The sequence below is a fragment of the Euwallacea fornicatus genome, chromosome 21 (assembly GCF_040115645.1).
Source record: "Euwallacea fornicatus isolate EFF26 chromosome 21, ASM4011564v1, whole genome shotgun sequence".
Taxonomy (NCBI): domain Eukaryota; kingdom Metazoa; phylum Arthropoda; class Insecta; order Coleoptera; family Curculionidae; genus Euwallacea; species Euwallacea fornicatus.
This window is the reverse complement of record NC_089561.1, coordinates 471,950-493,839: the sequence shown is the minus strand read 5'-3', so window position 1 is coordinate 493,839 and position 21,890 is coordinate 471,950. Positions and strand designations below refer to the sequence as shown.

Genomic DNA, 21,890 nt, shown 5'->3' with positions numbered 1-21,890 from the left:
TAAATAATCGTCCAATGTGCGTTATCCACTTGATGTTGTTTATCGACGAACGAAGAAACTTTTAATTGCTGCATTCTAATTCTCGGCATTTGTAAAACTCAATTTATCCCTCGAATAGTGAGGGCGGGGAATTAGGATCAATATCCTGACACGAATCTTCCTACACGTATAAAGTGATTTGAAGTAAATCCTGCGGGGATCAGTCTAGAATTGCTACAAGGATCATATTGCCCATACTTCTGGCTTCGTCACACACAGGCACACACACACACACACACACACACATACATTCATATACACACACATAAACACACACATGCACACACATGCACACACACGTAATATAGATTTTTCGGGTCTAAAGGGATGTTGCGGACTGTTTCGTCGAGTATCGCTAATCGAATCGATTTCGAGAAATTTCAAGAGTTAACCGCCTTTAAGATAACGAGCCTCTATTCATTCCCCAGAGCCTCGGGATGTTCCCTTATTAATTAGTCAAACCGAGCGAAATAAACCGCAAGTCAGACATTACTTGAAATTGAGCCACTAGTAATCGGAATATTCCCGAAAGTGCTGCAATTATTTATTAAACGTAATATGGCAACCGCGCGCGTAGCATTTGTTTGACATTGACATTGATAACGGTCTAGGTCGACACCGTTGGCGGATTGGGCAGGAAGTACCGTTTCCACTTACAAATTTGGGGTTTCGGGATAATGACTTCCAAAGAGGACATCCCTAATTAGTAGTTTTCATTAAAAGGTTTGCGGCTCGTCGTTTCCTCCCCGATTCGCGGTTTTCGGGTCAAAAGCGACCCACGTAGGTTTCCATAAAGAGACCACTACAGAATTTCGCGCCCGGGGAAATAAAGTCCAAACAAGCCGTACAAATACGGCTCTGCTCGGGGACTCTGGTACTTTCTCGAATCGAGAGCATGAAAGGAGTTTTTGCTCGTAATTTTCTCCAACTGCACCATTCAATATATCACCTAAATTTTTAATTTAGAGCGCCAGAAGAACCGTACAAGTTTGTGTTTAACTTTCTCAACGTAATTATAATTTAAATTTACATTTCCAAACTCCTGCCCGATTTCTGGAAAGTTTAATTTGTTTCGAAAGTTCCGCAAGGGTGTGTTTTTCAATGGGAGATTCAACGGATGTTGAAAATGTAGAGAGAAGCAGTTGATACCTGTCCAACTGGAGGCCCAGGCTTGTCACGTGACATCCTCGAAACGGCACCGATTTGGTTGAATAAGGGCATTTTCCCTTAAGAAAAAAAAAAATAAAAAAATTCCGTCGCATTCGGCGACGCCTTCGACCGCAACGACCACGTCTTTCGGGAAAGTCCGAAGGCCGTTTTGTAAAACAGGCGCTAATCGCCACGTTGCCGGTTGCTCGATTCGACAGCAAATTCAAGTTTTCAATGCTCCGCAATCCGAGGGAAGAGATTTTGTTTCGTCCGGCAACGTTGGTTCGCTGAACGCCCTCGTGTCAAAATCGAACGATCATTTCATAAAACAATCGCTAGCCATTACGTCACGAGCGTCTTGGGTCGACAGCAAGTTAAGTTTACTTCAGACAGACGGGAAAAATTTTGCTCCCTCGAACAACGTCGCTCGACGAAAGCGACAACACACCTCCGCTAAAGTCGCATGTCCACGTTGCAAACTAACCACCGGGCGGTATATTTTTCCCATTTCCTCAAGTATTAAGGCATAAACGGGTATTACTAGCTGAGGTCGAAACATAGGCATTAGGCAAGTGGGGGAAGGACCGCATAAATTTAAATATGCCTCAGATAAAGACCAACGAAGTGCGTCGCGGGCTAGCGGTTGAAGTGGGCGGAGTCTGTCCAGTGTTACCGGAACTGTCACAGCTTCAAAATTTTTCCTGATGTACGTTCTTGTAATGGATTTAATTATTTTTCATTTGGTCACGTTGCACCTTTTAGTTCTGGTAGTCTTAAAAATGTCCACCGTCGCGGGAGCAGAAAAATCCACACTAATCGACGCATTGAAGACGAGACGCCGGCCAGACTGACTCCGCCCACTTCGTGGATGGTCTTTTTATCGGAGGGATATAAAAAATGGTGCGGTCCTTCTTCCACGTGCACAGTTCCTACGTTCCGACTCGAACTGGTGACACCTGTCCAAGGGCTTTTGAGGATAAACAAAAACCCAATGACTATTGCATTTACATGTACGCTAAAATTGAATTGTTTCGTGTCCTCTTGACTTACAATAAATTTTATTTCAAAAACCGACTTAAAGCAACAATTATTGCTTTATTCAAAGCTTTCTTTTAGTGAAAGAAACTAAATAATAATACCGGATTAGAGTTATTCTGCACAAATTTCAGCGGTCTAAACAAGATAACAACAAAAAATAGGGACAAAAAACCCGTCGGAATGGTGCTGATAAAACTTTTGATTTATCGGTACTGCATAAACAAGTTTAGTTTCAGCACAATTGTGAGAAAGCTGTTAAGAATTTTCATAATGAAAATTATGCGATATGAAACTAATGAATTCGAAAGGAAAATAATGATTCAACGTTTTTCTCAAGGAAAGAGTATGCGAGAAATCGGTTCAGATGTCGGCAGAATACGTTCCACGATGCAAAAACTCATAATTATCGGTATTAAGAAATACTAAAGAATGAAACGGGGCGAGGGAGAGAGGGGATACTGAGCGTGAATGATGAACGTTTTATTGCACGCGAAATCGAACTACATTCCTGAGTCTCTTCAAACCGACTGGGGCGATCAACTCAAAAACTGGACGACCATGGAAATAGTTCGTAGAACGCTCAGAAAAAAATGGTTATAACGGGCGGGCAGCTGGTGAAAAACCAAAATTTCTAAAGATTTCCATGAGAAAGTGAACTTTGCTCGCTATCAAAAATCCACTGGATTTTTGAAATTGCGTTATTTTTTCTGACGAATTCGAAATTCACTTTTTTGGATCGGACAGAAAAAAGTTGCATGACGAAAGCCGAACGTTGAATTCAGCTGAATTAAACTCGGTGGACAGTCTCCTATGTTGTGGGGGTGCAAGTCAACGAACGGTACAGGGAAGTTTCGGCTGAAAAACGAAAATGTCGAAGGTTTATTATTTTTTAGCGAGACAAGGACCCGCAGAACATGGCGGCAATAATTCGGCGACGGTTTTTGCATATCATGTGCCGAAGTTGCCAAAAACTCCTCCGCACGACCCCGATACGGACCCCACCCAGAATCCGTGGCGGGAATTAAAAATAAGTGTGCGAAATAAAAATCTCGAAAATAAAGATGAATTAAAGGGCGCAATTCTTGCCGCATGGAGGAATGGAGGATGGAGAAAATATCACCCGGCTACACATTTAAATTAATCCAATCAATGCAACGGGGACTTCGATCCACGATAGACGCTCAGGGAAACTCCACGAAGTATTGAAATTGAACTTCGAACATTTTTTTTAAACTTTGCGTGTCATTAATTTAAAGTGCGAGCTCAATTTTGTGTTACATTTTAATGGAATAATTTTCCTCTTCTGGTCGTCGTGGGATTATATGGAAATCCATTAACGTTTAGGAACCCAATGATATCACTGTGGAGGATAAAGACTCTTCAGTATATTGTCCTCAGATGATCATTTTAGAGCGTTATTTTAACAAGTGTATGCCCAATTTGAACTGTAGCTATCGGTCCTTTTCGCATTTTTCTCCCGAATCCACCCTAAAGAGTCCCCGCCGGAGGTGAAAGGTTGAGATGGTGGCTGAAGGCCAAAGGCCCTTCGGGGAGCGGTGCGGTGTGAACGGCTCCGGGGTTGGCGGCTACATACCTAGAAAGAACCTTCGTGCCATTGAAATGAAAAAAAAAAAAAATGAGGTACCCACCCCGATTTGATAGCAGGGGTGGCGATCGCGACGGGAGCGAAGTAGGTCAGAGGGACGGCTGAGTAGGCCAACGGCTTAGCAAGCCCTAAACCGCCGTAGCTGTAAGCCTGGGGAAGCACCACGCCACTGGCGGAGGTGTAGGCTGCAAGGGCGACGAGAAGGGCGACAACGGTCTAAAAATAAAGTAAAATGAAAATAGCTTGAGGGTAAACGGACCCCCGCACGGCATCGTACTTACCTTCATGGTGTGAGTAATACCTTTTTCGTTTGCCGAAAAACTGTATATAGTCTCATATGCACGACCATGTGGTTTATATATTGCCGAAACGTGAATGGATCGGTGGTTCTCCTTCCAACGACAATCCGGTGAATTTATTAACATCATTACCTGTTTTTGAGAGAAAAAATTATTGCGGAAACCCGCCACACAACAGGATGCGACCTTAACATCAAAGGTTGGGCGTGGCATTTAAGAAAAAACCGTGTTAAGGCGATCACGGTCGCGTTGTCGTTTTGCTTCGTATCAACGCGTTAATTTTTTTGCTAATTTTTTCCTCTTTCGATAAATAATTAAATATGGCACTACATCTCTTATTAAACTTGCCCGAAGGGGCCGCAAAAGTCCATAAATTCCTCCAGTCAAAAAATTCCCAAACCGTATCTCAAAAGGTACATACACAGGAAGTGAGAAATGGCTCTCGGGCGATGGCATTTATTGCAATAATTCTTCGGGCCTGGATGGAGATATATGGGCGCACTTTTAGGGTAAATATTTACTTACTATTCCATGCACGGCCCCTCGAAACCATCGGCTGAGAATAACGTGTCTATTTTCCCTAAAAAAATCAATTTTCCCTGCAATCTGCATTTCTCTGGTTTCGTGAAATTCATTTTTCATTTAAGTACGGGAACTTTTTTGGGGGCGATTGCACGTTCGTTGGCAGACGAATTTATCTTATTTTCTATGTCAAAACGAAACGCCGTGACATTCCGTGATATGAAACCAATCTAGGATGAGATAAACGCGAAACAAAGGGGCCCAAGTGAAATTTCAGAGGAAAAATACTCTTTAAACCGGGATTAAATCAACCATTGTTTTGTCAGGCGGTTTGGGAGATTTAAAATTGGCCCGGCAAGGGGAGAAGGGCGGTGGAAGCAGCGTCATTTCGGGTGTAATTCGAAAATGATGGGTTCATTAGGGCTCGCTAATGTCGGCCTCTAACAAGACCTCCAAAACTACTTCTACAATAATTTAAAATTAATTAAGAAACTTCGCACAGAATCTACTCCGTGTGTACCTGTCTCTCTTTACCACACGGGCCATCCCTACGAAACGCAGTGGGTCGGAACCTCGGAAACCTGCAACCCACCAAAAAAATTCCCACCCGTTCTTCTATCGTTATTTACCCCGGGTTTATTTAAAATTGCTGGATAATACCCTAAAAACGAGATTTCATGGGCAATAAAGCTAATAAATCTCAGTTTCCGTTAAATGGATAACCAATTTTGACTCAGAGTCCGTAAATTAGCCCCACCGTCCGGTGAGCCATTTCACCACTAATGCCCTCTAGGTGGTTGTTTAATAAGCTGACGTAAGTACCGGGAATATTGCGATCTGTCACTCTTGAACGTTACGGGACCGTCCAATGAGGCAGCTGCATTAGCTTATGACGTGTTCGATCGGAGTGAAGGTGTTCTCTCTCTCTCTCTCCCTCTTACTCTTTAACGCATTGCACCGCGCCTTAACTTTTCTAAATCTTCGAAATAGGATTAATCCTATTTTGAAGAATTTCCAGAAAATGGAAAAAGCTCACTAAGAAATAACTTCTCTCCACTCTCCATTAAGGAAGTCAAACTCGAATATTTCCTCTAAATCTTTTTCCAACTAGCGGATTCTTTAATTTACAGCAAAAGTTTTCGGTTGGGCAATTTCCGAGAGAATAATTAGTCAGGAAGGCAAAAGCACAAGTTGTTCCATTTCGGGTATTGTTCTTCGTTGGGAAATTCGCTTCCCGGTTCGATCTCCAATGGCCTTTTAGGCGGTAAAAGGATATTTACAATTCAATTTGTTTGCCCGAAACACATCGGGAATTTGTCGGAATTCGACTGAGGGGAAATATATTGAAGGTTGCGTTTTTTTTTTAAGGAGAATTTGAGCGATTCATTGAGCCAGTGAAAACTTGAGAATGTCCGCGTTGAAAATGCAGCAATTTCGTTAATGAATCGCGGCGCTTTCCCTCGTGAAATTGTTAAGAAAAAATTAGTGCAAAGTCGAAGTTTTTAATAAAGTTTCCATATAAATTTGCTTTATAGGTTTTTATAAGGTCTTTATGGATCACAGTCCATTACGGGCGGTTCGTGATTGAGGATAGTTATATCGACTTGCCGAATTCATCAAATTTTTAAAGGTTTTCGAGTTAGCTTCGCCTTCGCCATATTGTCAACAAACTGCCAATATCGATGTGAATATTAACGCGTGTATGGATCGACTTGCCTTACGACCCCGGACCGAATTTAACTTTTAAATGAATTTTTATATCGAATAAAAACGAAACAAAGCTACAAATAAATCAAAAACCGAAAGTTCGACGGGCTCCATTGCGGTTCCCGGGAATTTACAGTTTAATTTTGCACTTTTCGACCCGGGTAAATTGTTTTTACGAAACAGTTTCTAACAAACTTTGCGGCTATAAACATACTAAGTTCCGTAATTAGGCTTCGTAAAGAAAAACTCGAGGGAAGTTTGCCCTCTTTTAATAATCGACAATAAACAATGGATGAAACAATTAAGAGGAGAACGAATTAAAGTATGGAAAGAATAGAACTCGTGCCCTTAGGCTTTACACGTACAATACATTTGAAAGCCCTTAGTTGATGGTATTGTTGGTGAATCATTTGGAACAAAAGGACATAATATAATGCAGTCTTATCCAAGATATATGTTCCTATTTATACACGTACTTTCCGCATTAAGCCCTTCAAAAAATGGTTCTTCAGCAGTTGCAGTTGCTATTTTTTCCTTATCACCGGATCTTTCCTCGTGGTCACGGTCGACATGTGTTTAACCGGAAAGGACATACATAAATGCATGGGTGAACACCGCTCTTGAACGTTGCCGGATTACTAGGAAAGTTTTTTTATTCAAATTTAACGAGACGAAATTAAAAAAAAAAAAAAACAATGAATTCGTTATTTCTTCTGGCAATTACCCCTTGTCAAACATTAATTACCGGAGGGCGGAGAAGCATGTTAATTGGATCAAATAAGGGTACTGCTTCAAGTTTCATGATCCTTAAAAATTCCGATTGCTGATGTTTGAACAAAACAGCGGTGCTTAAAGATTCAGCAATAAGGGCGAACCCTTACGTTTTCCCTCCCTAATGAACTTGTCGCTTTCGAGGCGTCTAGTGCCCTTTTCTTTGTCCGAACGTCGTTTCTGTCCTCAGGAAGGGCTGCCAAAGGCTTCTGTGTCATGTTACGACGCATAGTCGATGTTTAGCTTTCTACGTAAAATGTGATGAAATACGAGTTTATTTTCAGGATCTCAAGCCTAGTGAAAATAATTCCTCGTTTCTATAGGAATCTGGCCACCGTAAAATTCTTTAGAGGCACATAAAACAGGACGGAGCAACTATTGTCTGCGCGGTAGTTGGTTCTTCATTAAATGACAAATGCCTATTGGATTTTTATGGACTCGTATATTTTGATGTTATACCCTTAGAAAGTACGTCCTCAGATAATGAACACGGACGTACACTTTTCCGTGGCGTAAATCTCTTTATTACCAAAAATTCCTCCGCCAATTTGTCGGGAAACATGGCTTGGGCCCTCGTGTAGGCAAAAACCATCAATCTAGTCCCTCTTCCAAGGTATAAATCTCCTTTATTGGGGGGATAACAACGGTGGTGCATTTCAACCCAATCACAATGCGGTTAGTCATCCGGAAACCACGCACATTGCTGCACAAAATCCTAGAAAATTAATCTATTCTTGTCCTAGACGGCCTTCGCCATTACTGCAATTAACCGGCCCTAATCGAGAGCTTTTGTCTTCTTAGGTGTGGATTAATTTAATCTCGAAACCTGCGGAATTTGTCGAGTATTCTTCGGGGCAACGAAGCTTCAAACATTGGTGCAAGCTGTAGTCAAAGAGTTGCGTGTTTGACGATCATCCAACGAAACAAATTGACCTCAATGGGAATGCAAATTTCTCTAATCTAGAATTGTGCAATGTGCAATTCCCATGTTTAATTGAAAAGGGAATGAAAATATGTGCGTTATAATCGTATTTTACTGCGTTACGAACGAAAAGGGAAAGGGAAAAGTTGATATCTCGCAAAAAAATGACTGCACCGCTCTGTCACGTGAAGAATAATCGCGCTGTTTTTCCTATTAGATGGCGCCGCTGGAGGATCTGACAGCTGCACTTTTGAAATCGATGACAATTGGAAAAAAAAACAAAACTAAAACGGACGCGGCACACTCCTAATTGACCCCTTCGAACGGAGAGTGAGAGAGACGGAGCTAGTAAGGGCAACAATAAAATTATGATTTTTGACTTTTGAAGCGACGTCGCGGAAGGTGCCTGGTGCCCAAAGGGTGATCCATAATGCCTCGACCGCGTTTCAATAGCAGGGCTCCTTTATCAACGTTGAATAGGCTCATTAATATAGACGGCCTCGGAACTATCATCCTGGAGGCCACGTTCAAAATTTTCCTTGCACGTAACTCTTATACAGTCTCGGCAATACGTTTCCCTCGAGTACGCCCTCGACTCATTACACGATATAACCTTTCAAATATGCAGCAGGCCTCAGACGGAATAAGGGGCACTTGCTTTTCATACGGGCCTGCAGGAGCCAAACGCTGCAAATTGAAGTTTCTTGTAACTTTGAGCCCATGTTAATTCGGAGGCTCTAATTTAACTGCCGAGATTCCCCCCAGGGTCGACTGTGTGTATGTGGGTTAACGTCATGGGTTCCTCACGGCTGATGTAGCGTGAAAATTTACAATTTCGAGTTAATATTTTGTGGCGAAGGAGACGACAACGGCTAAGTTTCTTCGAAAATCGAATTTAATTGCCGCAATAATTGTTTGATATAGCAATTTATCGATTCGAGCGCCTGGATAGGAATTCAATTAAGATCTCTTTTTTCCAATTAAGTCCCAAAGTTATTACCTCAGTCCTGAGATGTTATTTTTCCTCTCCAATTATTGATGCCTAAATTCTCTAGGGTCTGTCTATATTTAGGAAGCGGACTTTAATAGATCTTACTTAAGAAGTTTTCCAATTTGAAACAATTCATTATATCCCCGTGAAAACTCAGATTTCAGAAGGGCACTGGGCGCAGCGTCACCGTTTCCGATGTTGTCTAGTAAAAGTCTCAGGATTTCGGCAATTTTAACAATATGTTTCTTGATCCGAAACTGGAAAAAAGTGCTATCGCATTTGAATTTCGATGGGGGAAGTTTAAAAGAAAACCCATAAAGAAATGCGATCCACGTACTCAGGGCATTAAGCCAGGTTTAGAAAGGCGGGAGAAGCACTAACAGCAACTTTGGCTTTTATTAGAGCGGAACGGGACATTCTCCCTGAAAAGAGCGACTTTATTAATTTTAATTCGGAAAAATTCGTCCGATTTTTACTTTATACAACAACTTTTATCATCCCTCGGAGACCGAAAACTCGAAAATTTCATTCCGGCAAAACTCGATATCTTGTGTTTTGGACTGTTAGGAAATGTCAAGTGTATTACGCTGAACGTTTGGTCGACTCAACTGGGCGGAAAATTATGTAAAATAACTTTTACGCTAAGTTTGTCTCGACTGAGTTGCACGTACGTTTTCCCTAAGTGGATTTCCGAAACTTTATGTTCACTCTATTTCGTACATAAACGCAAACATTTTAACAACAAAAACACGTAGGAAATGGACACTCCTTCGCCATTTTGTCAATTATTGTCAAACGACGTTGGATCGATAAAATAATAATAGTGGACTATCAGTCGAATAATGGGCACGTAAATATTTCAGGTAGATAAAGCGGCGTGTGTGTCGCCCACCACCTGGCAACGGCGCAAGACGAGCCCTTAAAACAATCCCTTCGATGGCAGGTCTTCGCGCCCTCAGTTTGCTTCGGAGAGCCCCAAATTGCGCCACGTTTCTGGTGCCTCAGAGTTGTCTTTCGCGCTCGCATTACCGGCTTCCGCATCCGGAGGAAATACCTTTAATAAGGGTTGTTTTGTCAGTTGATCGTTCATATTAGAGTGGACAATTTTCGGTTGCTCGACGAGAGGGAGGGAGATGGATGCCGTGGAGATAAATGGGGAGGAGGAAGTAAGAATTGGGACATGTTAGTTCTTGCGGTATTCTTTAGTTGTGTTGAATTTTTGTTACGAGAAACTTGAGACCAAGCGAAGCCTAGGTCTTTCAGGGTGGCGCGTACGGCGTTTAAAGCCCTATTTCCCGATTAGGGTCTCTCCTGCATTGTCTTTCGGAACAAACGTAAGAAATCTTCACTTCGTCCTTGTTTTTGTAAGATTTTTGAATGTTAGAGACGCATTGACCTAACTTCGTCGTTTACTACCGTTTGATTGTTATCACTGGTTAACTAATCACGATGCCGAAATGGTGGCACAATTCGGTTTATCGGTCAACCGTTTCAGCTCGGGTTAGTTCGCTTTATTTTTAAAACTTTTCACCCACTAAGAGGTATTTAAGCGAAATTTCCCTGCTTTTTTCCATTCAAATTCCGTTTGCAAAATTTCAAACCTTGGACATATTTAAACTCATTCGCTATTTGAGATTCGAACCGCGTCCGACTTCAGTTTACGTCGGGAAATGAATCAAATTTTCTCAAATCCCCTAACCATCCCTGATTGAGCAATTTTCGCCAGTCGCAAGAGTTTTCACCAAGTTTGGCAACGCTTATGTTAGTTTGACAACTATCTATGTGAGGCGGAATCCGTATCGATAACGAGCAAAAACAAGATGGCGACTCAACAAAAGACTGTTGCAACGTTACCATTTCCATCCCGTATAGAAAATCACGGTTTATGTGATGTACATATTGTAATCAATCAATTTTAGCTATGCTGAATAGCAAAAAATCCACTATAACATATCGCAATGCATTATATACCGTAAGTTTCATTATGTTAAATGGATCCACGACAAAAGTCATACAAAAATAGGGTCAAAAACCCTCAGTTACGTGTAAAAGTGTGAAGGTATATCGATCATTCACCTACCTTGTCAAATGCGAAGGAGAGAGAGGGTGCAGCAAGCCTGGTAAAGCACTCTATTAGTAGAGGAGCTTGTACTGAAACGAGTTTTTATCATTAGTTCAAATTTTACCATACTTATACAGGGGTTTTGACTACAAATGTCCGTAGGTAATTAACGACTGTCGTTCCATCTGCCAATATCATCATTAACTGAAAAACGTCCTACACAGCTCCATAAAGGGACAATGAATGAGGGGAATGGAAGGTTTGGACGAATCTGACGCTTAAAAAACACCTGATTAATGTTTGCCGTAATAGTCATCCAGGCAGGTGCATTATCCACCTACCAGCACATTTCCATTTTCCCCCCGTTTTCAGCTATCTTCGGATTTGAAATAAACGAAAATTCAGTTATTCAACAGATGTGGGGTGTTTTTATCTTTTACTTGGAACACACGTGATACCATCTGCAAGAGCGGCAAATTTCCTACGTAGGAAACATCGGTTGGACAGGTGCGCGAAGCACCTGTTTGAAGGAAGTGAACTAATGTTCGGCCGTAAAGTCGTGCATTAACATCAGCTGTTCTTCTTCTACGACTACATCTAAAACACGAGCCCGGTTTTAAGGATCCAATAAGCCTTAGTTACGAGCTCTAATATTTCATAATTAATGCTTTTAAAGGGAAAAGTGGGCGCTGTAGCTCATGCCGAAGCATGAGTAGCGAAACTGAAAACTTGGAAATTGGGAAAAAGTTGATATACCAAAAGGTCGTCGTTAAAAAATCTTCGCAAAATGGCGAAGGCCGGCCTTGCGTTTAGTACAAAGAGAAAAGGGAGGATATCCCAACCGAATGTGGTCGTTTCGGGGAAAATAATTATTTATAATAGAAAATAACGGTGGGGTTTTTGCGTTCCCCTGATAAATCCGTTAGTTAACGTTAGTTCTCGCAGAACAAATCCTTTTTGATCCCTAATTCTTTTTTGTTCCTTTCAGGTTCGGACATTATTCGTCAGCGGCCTCCCGATGGATGCCAAGCCTCGAGAATTATATCTTCTGTTCAGGGCGTATGAGGTATGTCTTGCCAGTATTTATTACACGTGGAACACGACAGGAAGGCCACTTTTTATCCCTATTTATGCCCACTTTCTTCTTAGGCTAAGGAAGTGTATGAAATACTCGTCTCTTCAGTTACTCAAGTTTGTAGAAGAAACCAGGTTTCTCCTCTATTGACCGAAATCTGGACGCATTTAAATCCGTAATTCTGGAACTCTTTTCCAGACTAACCAGAGAGTCCGTTCCTGACGTTTCGCGTTATAGGGACGAGACGGGAAACCTGATAAATTAAGTTTTCTACGTAAACCTAAGTAAACATTTACTTAACGGGAATAGGGTTACAAATTATAGATTTCGAGGGAATCTCTCGATTTCGGTTGATTTTATGTGGCTTCAAGACTCTTCTATCAAAATTGACTTTCGTTTTATTTTTTTTTTTCAGGGATATGAGGGATCGTTATTAAAAGTAACAAGCAAAAATGGGAAAACTGCATCGGTGAGTCAATTCATTGCTTACTATCTCTATTACCATTCGAGACAATTCCTCTCTCGTTTCCAGCCCGTTGGCTTCGTCACATTCAACACAAGGGCGGGGGCCGAGGCAGCTAAACAGGACCTACAGGTGGGTGCTCGTACACATACCCTGTTTCGTAGGTACCCGTCGAGACATACAATGTGTTCAAAAAGTATTTACGCAAACGCTCAATTGTTTACCACACTATTTCCGAGACAATAATCCGAGACAATTGAACGCATACTTTTTGGAGGCCCTGTATAATCCAACCCCCAACTTTAACAAAAGTACACGCATCCCTTAAGTTCGTGGTGTGCTAATCCTCGCAATTTTCTACAGCACCATCCGAGGGTTAAACTTGAACTAATCCAACTTACTATGGTTTAGTTTTAAGGGAGTTTTAAATGCCTTAATGGAAAGGGAGCTTTGTTCGGGATGTTTTGAATCTAATTTCTCCCCTCCATTAAGGTTAATCAGATGCATGCACCCGCACCACAGAGTGACGGCACATCCGCCCAAACTAAACCTCGATTAAATCAAAGATTCCACCCTCGGTCGCCATACCGTCCCCAATCAACGTGGTGGCAGTTTCTCTATGAAAAAGTTAGTGTGAGGGAATCTACCCTCACTAATCGACAACTAAGAGAGCGAGAGAACGACGGCGGCAAAAAGTTATCGAAACGAACGCAGTAGATGGCGCCAGCGTTTAACGTTCACCTTCGCAAGAATTAGTCGTTTATGTTAAGTTCCAATATAGCGGAAAGATAAATCTCCATAAAACGTTTTCTTAAGTGCTGTTTAAGTGCACCGGAATTCTCTCACTTTCCTAATAGCCTGCGGTGTAGGTACTCGGAAAAAAAAACGAGCTCCTGATGGCGAAACTTGCCCTAATAGTATCACGTAGGGTTCATAAATCGCATTTATAAGCGGGTCCGTGTCCCGGGGATAAATTATTTATGTCCACTGCTATTATCCTAATTAAACATTAACTCCCCCCAAATGATAAAGCTTCTGGAGAAGAACGATAGTTAATTGTTCCTCAAGAGGAGAACAGCCCAGAAACAAAGGAAATTATCATTTATTTAGGATCGATTTTTTTCGAACGAACTTATGTGGTAAATACGTCGAAACGGATAGCGGCAATCGGTTTTCTGGGCAAAATTAGCTGAAAATGAGCACCATATCGAGGCATCTGGCTAAAGAAATAAGGAAGTTGCCATTTTTGAGAATTATTTCTAGCCGAATGAGTGCCGCGTGAGAATCGACAGTGCCGTTCGTTTTTCTGGGAAAAATCGGTCGAAGATCAACGCCGTATCGAGGGGTCCATCTTTACGAAATTCGTGAAAAGTGGGGTTTAAATTTAGCCTTGTACCATAGTTTTACCACCTCCAATCACACTTTGTGGGCAATATTTTGCAGCAGGGCGTACGGTTTGACCCCGACATGCCTCAGACCATCCGGCTGGAGTTTGCTAAAAGTAACACCAAGGTTAGCAAGCCCAAACAGCAAGCTGCTAACTCAGCCAATACGCACCCAACTTTGATGCACCCCCTCACCGGACGTAAGTACACCACTGCCTCCCCTGACTCATATACAGGGTGGCGCGGCAAGGAGTCACCGTCGATGTCATTTTTTTCTTCGCTTAAAAACGCGAACTGTTGTGTTGTCGCGTGAATAGGAACTTTGACGTGTAACTCCTTTCTCTGCCACCCTGCAGATTTAATACGAGAATATGCTTTCAGGGTAGTAGTTAACTCGCTAAAGGAACCACTTTGCTCTTGAGACAGTGTGGTTCCTTTGAATCACCCCTTATTAAACACAGTCACGTCCCTTAAAACCCTTTTTATTATACACCTCACTTGATATATACACGGTGTGCAAGCTGTGCTTTACCTTACTAATACCATTTATAGGTAAGTTCGTCGTGTACATACATACTTCCCTTGTTTGTTATACATTTCTTATGGTGGAAAATTCTGGATAAGTGGAAATTTATTGCCTCAAAACTGGGGAGTTTTGTGCCGGTATATTCCCAATTAGCCCACTCTAATTACGGTGCAAATTGTTTTTCCAACCTTCTTCCACCTCAAATTCATCTAATGGAAGGGACAGAGAGCGTAAATTACGTAACTAGCAATATTTAAATTCAACCCATGTCTGATTGAACTTTCGACAAGAGCAACTTTCAAGTTTGAGCAGGCACTGCTAATTGATTTGGGGTGCCAGAGAACTCGTCCAGACCGTTCGGTTGGATGGAGAGTTTCTCGGATTATCGGAGAAACTTCACCGAAATTGGGTTTCCATAAGATAATGTGACGTTTGATATATTAATGTAATTGAATGTCTCAAGAATATCTCAAAAAAGCCTCAGAAATGTATAAGACAAGGTCGACAATAAAGTAGATGTGATAGTCATGAACTTTTCAGAGTCAGGTATCGAATTTCCTTCCAATTGAAACCATGCAAATTATTCTGTTTTGCTCGCTCTTGGGCTTCGACCCCTTCATCAAATGTTTGTTTTCCTCTCGCTGTGACTCCACCCTTAATTGCCAACAAGCGTGAAACAGATGCTCATTTTAAATAAAAGTTTACGTTACAGATTTGGGAACACCCTTCTTCCCTGGAGGTCCGGAACTGTGGCATCATCCCTTGGCTTACTCGGCGGCGGCAGCAGCGGCGGCAGCAGCAGAGCTCCCGGGGGCGGCCGCCCTCCAACACGCCACCCTGGTGCATCCGGCATTGCACCCGCAGGTGCCAGTACGTTCCTATCTTTGACTATCTTCGGACAAAAGTCCAATGGACGCGGGCGCCTCAGTCCACCACCACGTTAGTGATTTTTGCCTCCCCGATTTGCCAGAAGGGGTTGTTTGTTCTACTCAATGTTTGAGCGTCGAAACAGCCCTTTTCCACACTTTTCCAGAAACATACGTATATATATATATATATATGTCAAAACCGTTTCGATGAAACTCTCGATGTCTGCATCAAAGGAACGAAATTTTAATTAAATCAAATCAGAAATCGCACGAGAATGTGGCGCCTTCACAACGACCCCCACTAAGGGCGGTTTTAATTGCGTTTGTTGGCTTGAGCGGTTTTGATTGTTACCCGAAAACCGATTAGTTCGGTCGATTTCGATTCGTTTTTGAGCACCGTATTTGCTTCAGTTTTTACTTTTTCCATAATTAGGTAGAGCGAAGATTAGGCATCAATACAGTCCATGTTCATTTGACTATACAGCCCGTTTTGGGTTTGAAACATTCACACAATTATCAATTACTTGTGTGAATATCATGTTGTATGTAATATTGAGTCTTTTCTAGCGCCATCTAGTGGTTGTTCTTAAAAGACGTTTCTTGTTTAATTTCTCTAATCGTCACTAAAACATTTAAGAGTTGACTTAGCTGTCATTAGTTAAATGCAATTTTTCTCTTGCTATTCGAATCTTGAATAATCAATAGATGTGACCTCACATAAAATAGATTTTTTTTCTCTAGATAGATGCACGTGTTATTACGCTTAATTTCATCATTATTTTTCTGTGTTTGCTCAATTGTTTATTTAATAAGGAAATCGTATTGCAGCCACCAATGTCAATGCCTCATCCAACCGCCTTGACGTCAGTGCACGCGGCCGCCTCTTTACCACATTTTCTGCCTAGTCCGGCCCTGGCATCCCCCGTAGGCTCAAGCTCGTCTCAACCGGGGATGGGGATGAACAACCACCCCTGTTCCACCCTCTTTGTCGCCAATTTAGGCCAGTTCGTGTCCGAGCATGAGCTGAAGGAAATCTTCGCCAGGTCAGTAATCACAACCTTCTTTTTATATGTCGATATTTTGATCACTATAATAATTATTATTGTGATGTTTGCACTTCACTGACATGTTTAATTCCTAGCAACATGGATACACTACTATACTATAACGTTCCTCGTAGTTTCCCACTTTGTTCAGCTTTGCACTTGAAATTCACATCTTGAATTATGCCGGCGATTAATTATTTAACGAAGTTTTCATCGGGAAAATTGCTTTTTTCTTTCTGGAAAAGGAGATGTGTCTAATAAAATTCACGGTGTGAATTAATGTAACAAATGCACTTATATAACCACTTAATAATGGCTGTAGCTACCGAGTGGTCAAATAAAAATGGAGGATAATTAAAACAGTCGGTGTCCCTCTCACGGACCGACTGCGAAACACACTGACCGCCGTATATTGTTCCATCTGTCGGTCGATTTAAAATTAATTTGCAGGAATTTCTGGAGACCCCCTTTACCAACGAGCTTTTCCCCAATACTCCGCAATCAAAATTATCCCAAATCTCGGCAGCTCCAAAAAAATTGAGTCGCCCCCTGGAGGGCAAACACAAAAACTAACACAAAACGGCATACAAGTTCACGATCTGTTGCTCGCTTTGTTGGCCCTTTGCAGCGTCCTTATCACTCCCCTCCTCCCTGGAAATTTTTATTTGACCACCCAGTACACCAAATTCTTCGGTGACGTTGTTGGGCCAAAAATCAGCAACGTCACTGGAACAGCTGCCGCTTCCCCAATCACCACCAAAGCAGCTGAGCACCATCAGGTTATTCTTGCACAGCTTCCCCGGCTTCTGTCGCCTGCGCGTGCACGCCAACAAGCAACAGAACGGCGCGGTTACCGGCGGTACCGTCGCGGCTGCCACTGGTTCCCCCGTGGCCTTCGTCGAATACCGCGACGTAGGGGGCGCCACTCGCGTGATGGCGCAGCTGCAGGGCTCGTTCCTTCTCTCCTCCGATCGCGGACCAATCCGAATCGAGTACGCCAGGAGCAAGATGGCGACGGCCGCTGAGGTCGGTGTCCTTTTAACACTTCTTCTTACAAGATGGCGATTGCGATTGCTCAATCAGATCGGCTATTTTCATCGAAATCGCCATTTTGCGTAGCTGCATGTTGTTATTAATCATTTTCCATCACCGTGCACCAGCACTATGTTTTCTGTTCTTTATGTTGGTAGTAATGCGTGAAACATTTAGGACAAAGCATACATAATGGTGTATTTTCCGAAAGGAATTGTGTCAAAACATCGATCCGTCTAGATTACGGCTTAAAGAATATGGATATCAGCTGGTTGATAGATGGATTATGGCTAAAACAGGGAAAATTGATAAGTAAATAAACGTGTTGCGTCAAGCATTAAATATTCTGCGCCGTTGCTCTATGGCACAGGCAATTTCCGGGCGATCTGGAACGTTCTAGAATGCGGCCGATTTTTCAGGGACGCCGCCTCGTTGCCAGCTCGCTGTTTTTATCAGTGAAAAGCGACGCTATAGACGCCTCAATCTGCAATTTATGCCGCCCTCGCACCCTATTGTCTAACCATCCAATCAGACTGAAATTCTCCAAAATTGAAGGCGGCAGGCGGAACACTTCTTTTGTAAACATTCAGTGGTTCTACACGTACATTTTTTAAATAAAATATTTTGTACTGAATGTTGGAAAAATCCTATCATTCATCGCTCTAGACAACGATGTAGTTTGGCTCTTCTAAACAGAGGAAAATTCCTCGAGGGGGATTTCGGTATCTTTGCGGCAGGTTTGCCCCCGCTAATACGCACTATGATCAATTTCCGATCTTTCAGGGAACAAAAGGAGAAGAAAATGGACAATCTTAACTCGTACATGTCCCTCAGCACTTGACAGAAGGGGATGATATTGGCCGGACGATGCTAAAAAGTGGCAACTGGGAGCTCTATCGTTTACAAAACAAAAATGTCTTAATTCTTATCTCTCGCTAGACGTAAAAATATCCCGGATTTTTTAGGTAATTCCCCTGTAAAGGGGACCGTTCCCCACCAAAGATTATTAACCGTTTTAGGGGAGGTCCCGTTTTATCTCTCTTATCGTAGTTGAAAGGATAAGCTAAACCAAAGGTGCCCTAAATTTTAAGTTTTAGATTTAAATTTTGTTAGTGTTAGGAATTCTTAGAGTCTCTTGAGGAAGCTTCTTTCGAAAGTTTGTTTCACTGCAATAGCGGAAACTGAATATTGTCAATATATTTAATGTAAACGTCCATTTTATAGCAATTCGGGATCTTGACGACTTTGTGTTCAGGCACATTAGGATCTTCTAGTCTAGCGATTTTTTACTAATTTTAGTAAATTCTTATGATTAGATTTGTACAGGGTTTTTCCATAAATTCTGCATCTCTTTAATTATTCCGTTAAAGAGATGAATGCACTCGAGCAATATGGAAATCGGCCTGTGCCTTATTAAAAATATCTTTAATAATGGATAAAATTGTAAATTAGGTTACTTAAGCTGTAAATTGTAATTTACCCAAGTGCCCCTTATATTCTAGTTTTTTTACCTGTGACGAAGATCCTAATGATTTTACGATAGAAACGTTGTGGTTCAGTTCCTCTTTCAAACCACGCAATCACGGAGGACTTGTCCAATTAAAACATATCAATTAAAATTTAATAATGATAAATTCCTCTCTTACATTACTACACATAATATATATAACATATTTTAAAATCTATCTATTCCTCGACATCGGTGATGACAACATGATATAGGCTAAATTTCAAAGCTTCAACTTATTAGTACTTCTCGATGATAAGGGCTTTTTGCTTCGTATCTAATAATTATTATATTTTGTAGTGACTAAATACGAGCATTTGTTATCTTGCAAGTTAAACATGCATGAAATCTATAGATTAGAGTATAATAGCTAATAGAAGGGCAGAACGTTGCTGTTGCTGTACCTTAGTACTGGCCTGTGCATCCCTATATGGGCGCAACGCGTATGTGGATGCACGAGGATTAACCAAAGTTTAAATTTAAATAGATGAACTTAATATATTCTTATTAATTTTAATTAACCGTTCTACAAGAATTAACATTCAATTATTTTTATATAATAATTTTATAATTTTCTACTGTTACTGCTGACCGGAAAAGCCGCCCCTGCAGTCCAGCGGCGGCGTTTTCGCGATTTTTTTTCCACAACTTTTTAAAGTAGATTTTATTCAATATCCTAGTGTTGTAGTGCTTTTCGTGTGAATTTATGTGATATAATACTATCATTAAAGTAGGTATATTTATCGTTCCCTTCGGAGGGTCCAAGATCGCGCAAATAAGGGATTCTCAATTTTTGACAAAGTCAATTAGATTTGGGTCGGGTCTTGGCCCTCGGGAGGGGGGGCCTGAAATGCAGATAAGTGCGGATGATTTTGCCCTTAATTTCTGACTTTTTCGGTCGTGAAAAATGGTTGCCTTCACATGAGGGTTTGATTACAACACACGTGGAGGGACGTTCGGACTTTATTTTTACAGAGAGTGTCAGTTCTAGGGCCACCCTTCGAGTCTCGGCCTTCAGTTTGAACGACCCAAGGGGGTTTTCAATTTTAGATTTTTTTTTTTTATCACTTTGTATAGTTACGATGCAGAAACTCGTCGGATCACAGCGGAGCGAATCCGAGAGTGCGGACCCAGTGGTGGGTGAATCGCGACAATTCGGCTAAAATCACTCAAATTTTGTGATGAAAATCACCTGATTTCAAGGATCATTTCCAGAAAGAATTTTGTTATTTTTGAAGGTTCGATATTACAATTTGTCTTACAAATTTAGGTGAGTAACGTTCGATTTTGCTCCACATAATTTGTTGGGAGTTAAACATATACTTTTGCGGATTTGGCCCACTGCAATTTACTTACAAACAAAATAAACGCACGCGAAGGTTGTGTTGCTGTCCCGCTCCATTCCCAACCACTAAAGAGAAACGAAAATATTTGCACAGTGCTGTCCTTGACCGTGTCCCTTAACAGGACTTTCGATTCAAACTTTCGCCATTTACAGTTCCTGAGACGCACTCTTTTAACGAAAAACTCTGTACAATAATATTCCACTTCACTCCAACTCTCACGTGGTTTATCGCAACCGCAACCTCCTTTAAAATTTTGATATAAATGACGTACTCAAAGGGCAAAATGACCGTTCTGCGTAATATTTCCGTCCATAAAACTCTATGTCAACCAGACATGAACGTGAATGTGACTCGTGCCGTATATTAAGTGCACGAGTCTCGGTGAGGTGGGTGCGGGTCACAGTCTAAACCTCCACTGGAGATCCTGACATTACGGGGACTACATGAAACATATCAGCTTAAATTAATTATTAAAAATTTAAATACTTGTTATACATTATGCAATCCGACCCTTAGATGTCGTCTTGTAACTCTGTTATGTGTTATAATGGAACTTGTGAGTGGTTGTTAGTTCTTAATAAAGGAGGAACAGTGGTCGCATTAGTTTCATCTACAGGAGCGACACGAATATGTGATAAATTATCAACGTTATATGAACTAGCCACAATCGCCTTCTCTGCTTTAGGTAATAGGGTAATATTTAGTAAAAGGAGAACACTTTCCAAACATATCATGATCTGTGCCCCTTGTCAAGTGACATCTTAAAGTTTAGCATTAACGATGAAAATTTGATAATATTTAAGGATTTACAAAGTAGGAGAGTACAGTATCTGCGCTGAGTATATTTACAACGTGTCTTCATTCTCTGCGTTCTCTAATAACAGAAAAGTCAATTTTGAACCAGAGAGTGGGGGCTGTTCCCTAATAGAAGCCTTGTAACGATTATGATTTTTCTATTGCTGCGTAGCAATGTACTTGTACCCAGCTGCTATTTTTGAATTCATCAGTGAATTTTAAAAATAGCAAATTCCAACCTATAGCCTTAGATTACCTGTTAATCGACCAGGGAACGCATATCTTTATTGTAATAATATTTGAACAGTACTATAGAGTAATAAAATATTAGTTTAAACTATTGTAAAATCGTGTCGGATAAATTTGTTGGAATTAGAATTATATAATAAATAAAAAAATACAAGTTCTACTACTCTGGGTGTCTGCTGTTGCCCTGATGATTCGGCCTCAAAGCCGAATCGGTCAGAGGCAGCATCAAGAAGTAATAATTATGATACTAGTCAGATTAAGCGTGGTATTACCTACTACTCACCCCCACCATCTTGCCCTGATGATTATGGTAAAACATACAGAAAAGCATTCCAAAAAAAAAGTAAAAATACAAAGATTGTATTACCTGACAATGTACTTAGCTATAAAATGTATAGGGTCCAAAAGATGGGAAATAAATATGTATTAAAAATTAATTGGGCTTTAATTTTTCGAAAAATACCTCGAGTTCCGCAAAAACGAGCTTTGAG

At 41.2% G+C, this 21,890-nt stretch overlaps 2 protein-coding genes across 2 annotated transcripts in view; one reads left to right on the top strand and one right to left on the bottom strand.

The window, feature by feature from the left end:
• The window catches only part of cpo (couch potato), a 46,290-nt gene extending 28,011 nt beyond the window's left edge, over nucleotides 1-18,279 (top strand). The window contains exons 2-9 of the mRNA XM_066294724.1: nucleotides 12,095-12,172; nucleotides 12,597-12,650; nucleotides 12,714-12,776; nucleotides 14,088-14,229; nucleotides 15,268-15,425; nucleotides 16,253-16,467; nucleotides 17,265-17,496; nucleotides 17,922-18,279. Coding sequence (XP_066150821.1) covers nucleotides 12,095-12,172; nucleotides 12,597-12,650; nucleotides 12,714-12,776; nucleotides 14,088-14,229; nucleotides 15,268-15,425; nucleotides 16,253-16,467; nucleotides 17,265-17,496; nucleotides 17,922-18,116 — 1,137 coding nt within the window. The 3' untranslated portion in view covers nucleotides 18,117-18,279. The remainder of the gene's footprint in view (nucleotides 1-12,094; nucleotides 12,173-12,596; nucleotides 12,651-12,713; nucleotides 12,777-14,087; nucleotides 14,230-15,267; nucleotides 15,426-16,252; nucleotides 16,468-17,264; nucleotides 17,497-17,921) is intronic.
• On the bottom strand, nucleotides 3,685-4,244 carry LOC136345971 (uncharacterized). The gene is made up of 3 exons (XM_066294723.1): nucleotides 4,114-4,244; nucleotides 3,876-4,048; nucleotides 3,685-3,820 (listed from the first exon to the last, which is right to left on the bottom strand). The coding sequence occupies exons 1-3, from the start codon at nucleotides 4,117-4,119 to the stop codon at nucleotides 3,715-3,717; spliced, it is 285 nt and encodes a 94-aa protein (XP_066150820.1). The 5' UTR covers nucleotides 4,120-4,244; the 3' UTR covers nucleotides 3,685-3,714.
• Nucleotides 18,280-21,890: the final 3,611 nt, after the last annotated feature.

What these genes read in the sequence shown, in the direction of transcription:
- LOC136345971 (XM_066294723.1), bottom strand. An exon ending in ACCCCTGCTATCAAATCGGG is followed by an intron (nt 3,821 to 3,875) that starts GTGGGTACCTCA and finishes GGTTCTTTCTAG; the next exon opens with GTATGTAGCCGCCAACCCCG.